At 40.5% G+C, this 12,708-nt stretch overlaps 1 protein-coding gene across 1 annotated transcript; it reads right to left on the bottom strand.

Annotated features, from left to right (window-relative positions):
• Positions 5,109–6,384, bottom strand: LOC110271450. The gene is made up of 3 exons (XM_021122375.1): positions 6,190–6,384; positions 5,533–5,982; positions 5,109–5,441 (listed from the first exon to the last, which is right to left on the bottom strand). The coding sequence occupies exons 1-3, from the start codon at positions 6,382–6,384 to the stop codon at positions 5,109–5,111; spliced, it is 978 nt and encodes a 325-aa protein (XP_020978034.1).

Here is a 12,708-nt window from a genome sequence, read left to right as displayed (position 1 = left end):
ACCAACCTCTTCAGGTCAGACTATCCGACCTCTTCTCAAAGAGCTCGGCCAAATTACCAAGAAAGCCCAAATAAAGGGCCCGAATAGAGGAACACAACCCAAAGCCAAAGGCAGCCCAAGCCTATAGAGATAAGGGCGGTTCCCTTGAAGATAAGCTGACCTCACCCAAAGATAAGATAAGATAAGATAACTAACTTATCTTATCCAAAAAGGTCATTCCACACCTCTATAAATGCACTGGAGCACCCAGGTATAACTCATACTCTGATTTTATAAAAAACCTGCTTAATACCCTTGCTAACTTAAGCATCGGGGTCCCTTGCAGGTACCCCCACCCTCCGGTGGCAAAGGATCAGCTGGATCACCAGTCCAACAAGTCAGACGCGGCAGCTGCGGCCTCCACCTACACGCCGGACACGTAATCTCCGATCAGCACTGAAGATCTCGTCCGAGATCGACCTACGGTTTCAGGTAACCCTCGGAACAAAAACCGAGGCAAAAATTATGATTGGACAAAGTTCACCAAAATCCAAATTTTACCAAACTTTACAATTACCACCATATCTTACCATACCCATACCAAATCATACCAAACCATCCAAAACTCCATTTTTCATCAAAATGTACCTGTTGTATCATAATACACCAACCTGACCACATTCTCCTTCTCATTTCATTACTCTTAATTCCAACATCAACTATATAACACTTATGATCAAAATCACTATTTCATAAATCACAACACTACAACTATCATAAGGAACCAACTTCCAATCCATAAAATCATTCAACATCATATCATCATTATAATTGATCACAAATCAACCCAACATTCATCAATTCATCAACATTTAACACACCAACCATCATCTTAGTTCAACCTATCTTATTGGTCACTAGCCTATGTGTCCATGAATATTATATACTACATAGAGGAAACCGAAACCATACCTTGGCCGATTCCCTATGTGCACCAAATCTCCAAACTAGCACAAACAAGCTTCTAACCACAATCCAAGCTTTCAATTCCACTCCAAAAAACACAATTAAGTTCTAAAAGCTCTCAAAGCCACAATAATCCAACTATATACATACAAATCACCTCAAATCAACCTAGGATTCCAGTTAAACACAAATTCACAAAGGTTTAATGGCTCTTACCTTCTCCAACCGATTTAATAGCAAGAATCTAAGGCTAAGCAAGGATTAGAGCAAACCTAAATACCAAGAATCACAAAAACTCACTTAGGCACAAACCCTAAGTACCCAAAATTTCCAAGAGAGAGACTGGGAAGATTTCGTGATTACCTTTAGGATTTCTTGGGTGGGTTTTGTAGAGCTCTTCACAAGAAATGCGCAGCCGTAAACGGTGCGGCGATCGGAGCTGTCTAGCTCAAGATATGAGCTTTGGAAGATTGAGATGAATAGTATTTCTTCTTCCTCTCTTCCCCTTTCTTTTCTGCTGTGTGTGTTGTGTTTAATTGGTGTTGTGACTAGTTTGGCTCATTAAAGGAGCCTTTTATATGTTGGTCTTGGGCCCAACTTGGGCCCGGTCCAACCCGTTTGCATTTTTAGCCCGTTTGGCCCAACTTCGGACCAAACTTTTAAAATTAATGTCTGGTTTTCTATTTCTAATGTTTTTCTAAGGTTCTTGATGGTTTTCACTTTTTCTCATGCAATATCGGGCAGACTTGAACCGGTTGAACCGGTTCAACTGTTGGTTCGCGACTTTTTACGGTTTTTCGTAGACGTCACATTTTCTGACTCAGAAAAACCTACTGAGTCCAAAAATCACCTTTAAATCCTCAAATTCTCACTCTAAATTTTCGAAGTCTAATTAGGGCAATTAATCACTTAATTAACCAGTTGATTAGTTGCGGTTCTTACATTCTCCCCACCAAATAAAAAATTTTGCCCTCAAAATTTGAATTACCTGAGAAAAGCACGGAATAATCCTTTCGCATTTCTGACTCCAATTCCCAGGTGTGATCTTCTACTCCTGCTCGCTCCCAAGAAACTTTAACCAATGAGACATCCTTTCCTCGCAGCTTCTTCACACTGGTGTCGTCGATCCTCACTGGTGTCACTTGAAAAGTCAAGATCTCCTTCAACTCGACTGATTTAGGCTCCAACACATGACCCAAATCCGACGTGTACTTACGGAGTTGTGACACATGGAATACGTCATGTAAGTTAGATAGATGAGGTGGTAAAGCTACTTGATACGCCACCGGCCTGAATCTCTTCAAAACCTCAAACGGTCCTATATATCTTGGGTTCAACTTCTTGGTCTTGATTGCTCTTCCAATCCCAGTTGCCGGTGTAACCCTAAGGAATACGTGCTCTCCTACTTCGAACTCTAACGGTTTCCTTCTCTGATCCGCATAACTCTTCTGTCAACTTTGGGCAGTTAAAATCCTTGCACGAATCTTCTTAATGTTCTCAGTAGTCTCAGCTATCAAATCTGGACCCAAAACACTTGCTTCACCAGATTCATACCAACAAAGTGGAGACTAGCACTTTTGTCCATACAAAGTCTCATACGGAGCCATCCCAATGCTCACATGAAAACTGTTGTTATATGCAAACTCCACCAATGGTATGTAACGGTCCCAACTTCCGGGTTGATCTAAAACACATGCCCTCAGCATATCCTCCAAGGTTTGAATAGGCCTTTCTGACTGTCTGTCAGTTTGCGGATGATACGCAGTACTGAGGTATAGCTTCGTATCGAAAGCTCTTTGAAAAGCTCTCCAAAACCTCGAAGTGAATCGGGGATCATGGTCCGACACTATGCTCGAAGGTACACCATGCAATCTTACTATCTCCTTTATATACAATCTTGCTAACTCTTCCAGAGAACAGTTTACTCGGATAGGTAGAAAATGAGCGGATTTGGTTAAGCGATCCACGATCACCCAAATCGCATCAAATCCCGACCTAGTCCTCGGTAAGCCGGTCACGAAATCCATCGCCATTCCTTCCCACTTCTACTGAGGAATCTCAAGTGGCTGTAACATTCCTGACGGTTTCTGATGCTCTATCTTCACTTTCTGACAAGTCAAACACTTGGATACCACAGTAGCTACATCACCTTTCATCCCAGGCCACCAGAACATCTTCTTTAAGTCATAATACATCTTTGTGCTTCCGGGATGAATAGAAAACCCACTGTTGTGAGCTTCCGACAGCAAGTCTTACCTTAAACTCCCAACATTCGGTATGCAAATCCTTCCCTTGTATTTCCATAACCCTTCATCATCCTTAGTGAATTCTTCGCGCCTCTTATCACCAACTGGTTGAAAAAATTGCTGAAGCTTCTGCTCATCTTGCTGAGCCCTTTGTATCTCTGTTTTAAACGTGCTTGAGATTTGCAACTGGTTCAAACAAGCTCTTCCGGCAACTTCACCAATATCCAGCTTAAGGTCAACAAACTTATCTACTAGCTCCTCTTCCTTAATCTTCATCCAAGCTATCGTTAAGGATTTCCGACTCAAAGCGTCTGCTACTACGTTTGCCTTTCCAGGGTGATAACTCAACTCGAAATCATAATCCTTAAGAAACTCCATCCACCTTCTCTGGTGCATATTTAGCTCTTTCTGATCAAAGATGTACTTGAGACTCTTATGATCAGAAAAGATGCTAAACCTTACTCCGTACAAGTGGTGTCTCCAACTCTTCAATGCGAACACAATCGCCGCTAATTCCAAGTCATGAGTTGGGTAGTTCACCTCATGCGGTCTCAGCTGACGCAATGCGTAAGCCACCATGTTCCGATGTTGCATCAACACGCAACCCAAACCTTTCAAAGAAGCATCACAATATACTTTAAACGGTTTATGCGGTTTCGGCAAGATTAGAACAGGTGCTGAAGTTAACCTCTGCTTCAAGGTCTGATAACTCTCTTCACCCTCCGACGTCCATACGAATGGCACTTCTTTCCTTGTCAATTTTGTCATCGGTAATGTAATCCGAGAAAATCTTTCGATAAACCTCCTATAATATCCGGCTAAACCCAAGAAGCTTCTGACTTCCATCACAGTCGTCGGTCTTTCCCATTCCATCACCGCTTCTACCTTGGAAGGATCTACAGCTATTCCTCCTTTACTCACCACGTGGCCTAAGAACTTTACTTCCTCCTTCCAGAACTCGCACTTTGACAACTTAGCGTACAACTTCTGCTCCTTCAAGATTTGCAACACAATCCTCAAATGTTCTTCATGCTCTCTTGCTGTCTTAGAGTAAACCAAGATGTCATCTATGAAAACCACTACGAATTTGTCCAAAAAGGGACGAAACACTCTGTTCATGTAATCCATGAAAACAACAGGTGCATTCGTTAACCCAAAGGACATTACCACAAACTCGTAGTGTCCATAGCGTGCTCTAAAGGCAGTCTTAGGGATATCAGCTTCCTTCACTCTTATCTGATGGTAACCAGATCTCAAATCAATCTTGGAAAATACTCCAGCTCCTTGCAATTGATCTATCAAGTCATCTATCCTTGGCAGCGGGTACTTGTTCTTCACTGTCACTTTATTTAACTATCGGTAATCCACACACAAACGCATTCCTCCATCTTTCTTCTTCACCAATAAAACTGGCGCTCCCCACGGTGATACACTCGGTCGAATGAACCTCTTGTTCAGAAGCTCTTCCAACTGAGTCTTTAACTCTGCCAGCTCTATCGGAGCCATTCTATATGGCGCAATCGATACTGGTCTAGCTCCCGGCACCAATTCAATCGTAAACTCAATTTCCCTTTGAGGTGGGAACTCAGGGATATCCTCTGGGAATACCTCAGGAAAATCTCTAACTACCGGTATCTGATCCAAGTTCTGGGCATCACCCAACGCATTAGCAGCCAACAGAATATAATCCTGACACTCCTCTCCACTATAATGCACCATTACAGAGTTCAGGTAGTACCCCGTAGCTACCACTGCTCCATTTTCTCCTTCCGGCATAAACCGAATAGTCCGTTCAAAGCAATCCAACAAAACCCGATTCTTCGACAACCAATCAAACCCCAAAATCATCTCCAGTCCCACCATCGGTAAATTGATCAAATCGTGCACAAAGTCTCTACCTTCAAGCTTGAAACCTACTTATTTACAACCTGACCTAGTCATAACTGTTTGATGCGGAGTATGCACATGCAGATCAAAAGGTAACTTTGACACTTTCAATCCTAATTTCTCAACTTTAGCAAATGAAATAAATGAATGCGAAGCTCCAGTATCATATAATGCAACTAAGGATTTATCAGCAATTAGACATATACCTCTCATAAGTGGATCTGCCTTGGAAGCATCCTTGGCATTCACAGCAAAGACTCGACCTTGATGCTGACTCTGGCCCGCATTCTGATTCCTCCCATGAGGGCAATCCCTCGCAATGTGGCCAGGCAACCCACACTTGAAGCAACCACCTAAACCAATCTTGCATGAGTCATAAGGGTGAAAACGTCCACAATGATTACAAGCTAAATTCGGAGAACTCTTACTCTGATTTCCTCTTCCCTTAGCATACTGAAACTGATTCTGATTGTTCTTTCTGAAGCCCCCTTGGCCTTGAGGCACATATCCTCCTCTCTAGAAGCTTTGTCCTCTCGGATGAAAATACTTGCCACGCCCCCTGACTAGAGCTCCCTCCATGAGTGTCCTTAGATGCCGCCACGGTCTTGGCATACTCCTCCACTACTCTAGCCTTATTCACCAAGTCGGAAAAGACACGGATCTCCATAGGAGCCACAGCAGTCATAATGTTGTCCTTCAAACCCCTCTGGTACTTAACGCATCTCCAACTCTCGTAAGTCTCCGGGTCACCCTGACACACTCGAGAAGACCTACAAAGCTCTTCGAACTTGTTGGTGTACTCTGCCACAGACATGGAACCTTGCTTCAGCTGCATTAGCTCCATCTCTTTTGCTTCCCTTGCAGACTCAGGGAAGTATTTCTTATAGAAAGCCGTTTGGAACACCTCTCATGGAATGTCAGCATTTTGAAGCTGTAGCAAACGACACTCAGCTTGCCACCAGGGCTGGGCTTCTCCCGCTAGCTGATAAGCGGCAAACTCGACATATTGATTGAGGGGAACATGCTGCACCTGTAAAGCACGCTCAATTGCCTGGAACTAGTGGTCCGCTTCAGTAGGATTTGTGGATCCTCGAAAAGTGGGTGGATGAACCTTGAGGAACGTCGCCAAGGTCATCGGAACTCCTCCCGTGTTATTGTCGTTACCCTCAGCATTATCATTGGCATTCCCCTCGCCATTCCTATTTTCGTTGCCATTCCCAGTCGGTTGGCCCAATCTCTGCACAGCCTGCAGAGTCGCAACAGCATTAGCTTCCATGTTGTTAGCGAGATTCGCCATTGCCGCCATGAATTCGGCGTGATTGTCAGCTGGTTACTCATTCCTACTTTCTCGCGTATGTGTTCGACCTTGCCCGCGAGTAGCCATGTAGGGTTCCCGTCTACACCAAACAATCGATATCAAGGTGATCAGTCTCAATATCAAAAGTCTAGTGCTTCAATTATCCCAAACAGGCACTCACAAACAAGCATGCTATGCAATATCAAACAGATAACCTAATAGCATCAAAGAAAAGACACACAGAGTATGCAATGAAGCACAATTGGTCCATCCCTCAGGCTCACGAGAACGAACTGCTCTGATACCACTAAATGTAACACCCTAATTAGCCTAAGCCTTACTACGCGTCGTAAAGCAAAGGTTAATCAGAGATTACCACAATTTTAAACTCTTACATAATAGATATATATAGAAAGAATAGTATAATCTAGAAGCCTGATGAAGGATATAGCTCAAAAACAGAATTTCAAAGCACAAAACGTACTAACGAAGATTCTAGCTTAAAGCACAAGAAACAGACAAGATATAACAAAAGATAAGTACATAATATCATAGGGAACTAGTCACGACTCGTGGAGTTTAAGCCGGCTAGCCATATACAGGTATACAGAACCATACAGTGAAAAATAGCTTATACAAGTTTTGTTCTTTCAAATACATGCCTCTAGGCAAAACAAAATACAAAAGGAGAGATGTATAAACAAAGTAAACCAAAAAGACTCCAAAAGAATCCAAGATCCTCCGCTTCTGTCACCATCCAAAATAACTCACCAAGGTGGGTTGCGACCTGCATCTGAAAAACACAACAGAAATATGGTATGAGAACCGGAGGTTCTCAGTATGGTAACAGTGCTCAGTGATGTAGGATATAAGACCCCGGGACGCCAAAGGCAATCCTAAGCTCCATATCCATCATAAGATTTCAAACTTAAGCATTCTAAAACAGATAAGCATAATATACCAACATTGTCTTAAATAAACCAGGTAATCTATCTTAGGAGATTTCTACTCTAACCAAACACCGATGTCCCAGAGCCTCCACCAACCGATCCTCCATGCGATCCCATCGCCACGGCCTTCCGAATCTCCTCAATCCCAGCAGAAAACACAGGTAATATACAATGCAAGTAAAGCACAAGTTGAAGCATACAAGGCAATTAATTCAGATAGCAAGTAAGCATGTTATTCAATTAGGCAAGCCATTTACAAGTAAACAAAGCATACAAACAGATAGAAAATGCATATGATGAATGCCTGTCCTATTGGCTGTGATATCATATTGTCGGTTCAACTGCCAACCCGACACATCTCCATGGAGACGTCGCCCTTCGGATTTCTCATATGGGAACCCCCGAGATATAGTGCCCGAATCACTGTCAAGGTACCGGCGCCTGCTCGCCCTATAGATCCGAAGGGATGCGAGCGGGATACTCTTGCCTCAGACCTCACATCTCAATGTAAGCAGGATTAACCACCATCCTTACGCCACCACTGCTACCTCGACAGGCGGGATTAACCACCATCCCTGCCAGGCGCATAGCGTCTCATAATATCATATAAAAATATTATTTCAGTGGTTTTCAAAAGCATTTTCAGTATACAGAGATCCATCACTTCAATCCGAGTCCCCGACTCATCTCAGCCACTGTCCATTCATAACTCAGTATCCAAATATCAACAGTCCATCATTCCTCATCTCATATATCATTCATCCTTCACCTAACGTCAAACCCCTTATTAGTACACCAGAAACCTAGGCCCCCATTTTCTAATTTATCTTAAAATCAAGTACTTGAACCCTTAAGTTATATCCCATGTTCTAATACTCAAAACTAGGCCCAAAAATCTTAAAATGGTGTTTTAGAAGCTCACAACCTTGTTGGGAAGGTAGAATAGTTGAAAAACAAGCAAAAATTGAGAAACAGGACGTGTGCGGCCGTACAGGGGTGTGTGCATGCGCACGTCCAGGAAATTTTTAAGAGTGTGCGTACGCACAGGGGTGTGCGTATGCACAGGTGTCAAAACTCAAATTGGTTTGTTCTCTCGCACGACCTGTGCCAGCGCCCCAACAGACTGACCTTCCCAACGTGTGCATCCACACAGGTTGGCATTCCTCCTTAGATATGTGCGCACACAAGCTGTGCTAGCGCTGCAAACAGAGCGCACTCCCCTGCCTGTGCGTGTGCACAGGTGTGTATGCGTCCGCACAGGTCAAAATTTCGCAGGGTGTGCGTTCGCACAAGAGTGTGCGCCCGCACATATCAGAAATCAGAAAATTTTGTAATTTTGCAGAATTTCAGATTTTTAACACCAACTTTGCCGGATCATAACTTCCTCTACAAAATTCTAATTTTCACAAACTTTATATCGATTTAAAGGGTTTTCAAAGATCTTTAATTATAAATAAATTTCAATCAATTTCGAAAATCGAGGCAAAAGTCATGATCGGACAAAGTTCACTAAAAACCCAATTTTACCAAACTTTACAATTACCACCATATCTTACCATACCCATACCAAATCATACCAAACCATCCAAAACTCTATTTCTCATCAAAATGTACCTGTTGTATCATAATACACCAACCTGACCACATTCTCCTTCTCATTTCATTACTCTCAATTCCAACATCAACTATATAACACTTATGATCAAAATTACCATTTCATAAATCACAACACTACAACTATCATAAGGAACCAACTTCCAATCCATACAATCATTCAACATCATATCATCATTATAATTCATCACAAATTAACCCAACATTCATCAATTCATCAACATTTAACACACCAATCATCATCTTAGTTCAACCTATCTTATTGGTCACTAGCCTATGTGTCCATGAATATTATATACTACATAGAGGAAACCAAAACCATACCTTGGCCAATTCCCTATGTGCACCAAATCTCCAAATTAGCACAAACAAACTTCCAACCACAATCCAAGCTTTCAATTCCACTTCAAAAGCACAATTAAGTTCTAAAAGCTCCCAAAGCCACAATAATCCAACTATATACATACAAATCACCTTAAATCAACCTAGGGTTCTAGTTAAACACAAATTCACAAGGGTTTAATGGCTCTTACTTTCTCCAACAGATTTAATAGCAAGAATCCAAGGCTAAGCAAGGATTAGAGCAAACCTAAACACCAAGAATCACAAAAACTCACTTAGGCACAAACCCTAAGTACCCAAAATTTTCAAGAGAGAAACTAGAAAGATTTCATCATTACCTTTAGGATTTCTTGGATAGGTTTTGTAGAGCTCTTCACAAGGAATACGCAGCCACAAACGGTGCGGCGATCGGAGCTCTCTAGCTCAAGATATGAGCTTTGGAAGATTGAGATGAATAGTGTTTCTTCTTTCTCTCTTCCCCTTTCTTTTCTGCTGTGTGTGTTGTGTTTAATTGGTGTTGTGACTGGTTTGGCTCATTAACAGAGCCTTTTATATGTTGGACTTGGACCCAACTTGGGTCCGGTCTAACCCGTTAGCATTTTTTAGTCTGTTTGGCCCAACTTCGGGCCAAATTTTTAAAATTAATGCCCGATTTTTTATTTCTAATGTTTTTCTAAGGTTCTTGACGGTTTTCACTTTTTTTCATGCAATACCGGGCAGACTTGAACCGGTTAAACCGGTTCAACTGCCAGTTTGCGACTTTTCACGGTTTTTCGCAGAAGGCACATTTTCTGACTCAGAAAAACCTACTGAGTCCAAAAATTACCTTTAAATCCTCAAGTTCTCACTCTAACTTTTCGAAGTCTAATTAGGGCAATTAATTACTTAATTAATCGGTTGATTAGTTGCGGTTCTTACACATTGCATAATTCTTGGTATTAAGTTTGGCCAGCTTAATACTAGTGAATTATGTATATGAGAGCACTAATGGGTTATCATAGATGATATACGAGTTTTAAGTAAAGCGAATCGCGAGTTTTGAGAACGTTGGAAACTATTCCTTGAGGCTATTCAGTTGTGTGTCTTGAATTCTGTTCGAGTCGACCTTTTCTTTCATGTCCTAACTTGAAGTTCTTGTTTGCTAATCCTTTTGAAAAGTAGTTTAATTTTTCAACTCTATTCCTCTATTCATATGCATTCTTGTTTGATCTTAATTGCATATGCTTGTTTGGAATCCTGGTTGCGTCTATCTTCCTCTGTTTGAGTTCTTCTTGATTCATGTATTCTTTAATATAGCTTTGAACTTGTCCTATTGCGCTGTGCATTTTAACTCCTGATTCCGAGTCCATTATTAGAGAAATTGTTGATTCAGTTTTTCTCTTTTTTTGACAGTGATCACAGCCAATTTTGGGATTTTATAAAAATTGCTGTTGATTAGATATATACTTATCTATATATCAAACTTTGAAAATTACTTGTGCAGTTTAACAACTATTTATTCCTGATGCCTCGCCTGTACTTTTACTGGTTTACGGAACTGCACTTACTTTAATTGTAAATTGCCTTTCTAGTAATTCTACTATAGCTCCAATCCACATCTTCATTTGATTATGTATTTGGGTATTTTTCAAAATTCTGGAAAGAAAGAATTCTTCGCTTTTATTCCGGTTGACTTTCGTTGATAAACTTTACCCAAATTATTTTTGGCTTGAGTTTGGTTTAGCATACTACATTGTTTATGCCATTGTGATTCTTTTGAAAATGTTGGACTCGTAGCTTTCTTCTTATGAGTGGGCTAATTCTCCCTTAAGCTTTCCATCTTCATGAATGTTATACTTGATTCTGTTTTAAGTATTCTTCTACCTCTTGTGAACACTACAATTGACCTCAGCTTCCCTTCTCTGGTGAATCTCAGTCTTATATGAGTCAGTTTAATTCATTTCAAAATAGTGCATCGTTTATCCTCTTATTGTCTCTACAAAAGTTCTTAGTCAAAGATTTATCCTTTAGAAATTACTAATTCTTTCCTATGACTTTGTATTCTTTTGGGATCAATTGAAAGCTTGTTTGATGTCTCATGCCTAGTGGATCTTGTCTGAACTACTTTGATTTAAGATCCTTTCTTGTATGGCTTGACTCCTTTTTAAGTATACCCTTCTGAGATGGTGATTTCAAGTACACTTTTGAAGTCTTGTTTCAAACTCTGTTTAAAGAAGTTTTGAATTCTCTTGTAAGAAATTCTAAACGGAATTTATTTTCTGTTGCTTGATTGAGAGTGAAACCATTATTCAATTTTGACAAAGTTAATTTAAAAATTGGCATGCACTATTTTAAATGAAGTTTTGAATAGCTTCGTTGCTTAATGGAAACATGTCCGTTTGTAACGCACCACTTGTTTTCTTTACCAATTTATAAGCAAACTGTTACCTCGGAATTTCTTTTCCGAGTATAACTTTCTCTTTTGTCCTTGCTAAAATTTTTATACACGCTTGTTTGAATATGGACTTTGGAGATTTTTGAACCAGCATTTGATTACTTCCGAGTTTTTATGAATTACTTTTGGTTAAGTTGTGCATCTAATTACCTTTCTAAAATATTTGAGAGAAATATTTTAGCTCTTAGCCAAACTTGTGTGCATTTTGTTTTTAAAACTCTACATAATCTACTTCAACATGAAATTGTATTAAAGTAAAGGCACGTTTATGCTTTTGCTACTTTCTTGAAGAATGTTTGTTGCTCAACTTTTCTTCTAGACTGCGAAGTGGTTTTTCCATAAGTTTTTGACTCTTTCATGAACAAAGTTTTCAGAAGTATTTTAATCGTGCTCTTGAGTTCTGTGAGCCTTATCTTGGGTTTGAGATATTCTTTTCTGTAAACCTCATACTTCTTCGACTCAGCTTGAATTTGTTCAAACTAATGCGCAGGTTTTCTTCTTATTGATCCTATTGAATTTATTTGATCCAAGGGTTATCTTTGAAGTTGTCAATTGATTTATTTCTAGCAAACTTCATTACTTGAGCATCTTTGTTTACCTGGAACTGGATACATTCTTTCAAATCTATGAGTATTGTCCTTGACAATTGTCTCTCCGTTCTAAATCTTGTATCCTTCTGAGTAGACTCGAGAATTATTTTGATGTCACGTGAGATCTGTAGACGTAGTAACGCAATGCGTTGGTTCTTTAAGACATGATGCATGTATACGGAAGTTGAAGTGGTAGGTGTACAACATTATGAGTTGTGGGTGTTTTGTTTCCTGCGAACGGGCTTGCGGTTGTTAGGCTTATGATCGGATATAGGGATTGTAAAGTGCTTGATGGAGTTGGAAAGTTGAAGCCTTGAGGTTGATACGAGATTAGTGTGCGGATGTTGAGCACGTCGTTTTAACCCCATCCTATTTTATAGCCTTCAATGCCTTGCTTTACTAC

This window comes from Arachis ipaensis, chromosome B04, assembly GCF_000816755.2.
Source record: "Arachis ipaensis cultivar K30076 chromosome B04, Araip1.1, whole genome shotgun sequence".
NCBI lineage: Eukaryota > Viridiplantae > Streptophyta > Magnoliopsida > Fabales > Fabaceae > Arachis > Arachis ipaensis.
Note: the sequence above shows the minus strand (reverse complement) of the source record. Positions and strands in the feature narration are given on the sequence as shown.

Excerpts from the sequence above, each read along its gene's own strand:
- LOC110271450 (XM_021122375.1), bottom strand. The coding sequence starts at position 6,384 with ATGGCGGCAATGGCGAATCTCGCTAACAACATGGAAGCTAATGCTGTT. Across the intron at positions 5,983-6,189 it reads CCTTGGCGACGTTCCTCAAG|GTGTTCCAAACGGCTTTCTA; the intron begins GTTCATCCACCC and ends ATTCCATGAGAG. Across the intron at positions 5,442-5,532 it reads AACAATCAGAATCAGTTTCA|ATTGGTTTAGGTGGTTGCTT; the intron begins GTATGCTAAGGG and ends GACTCATGCAAG.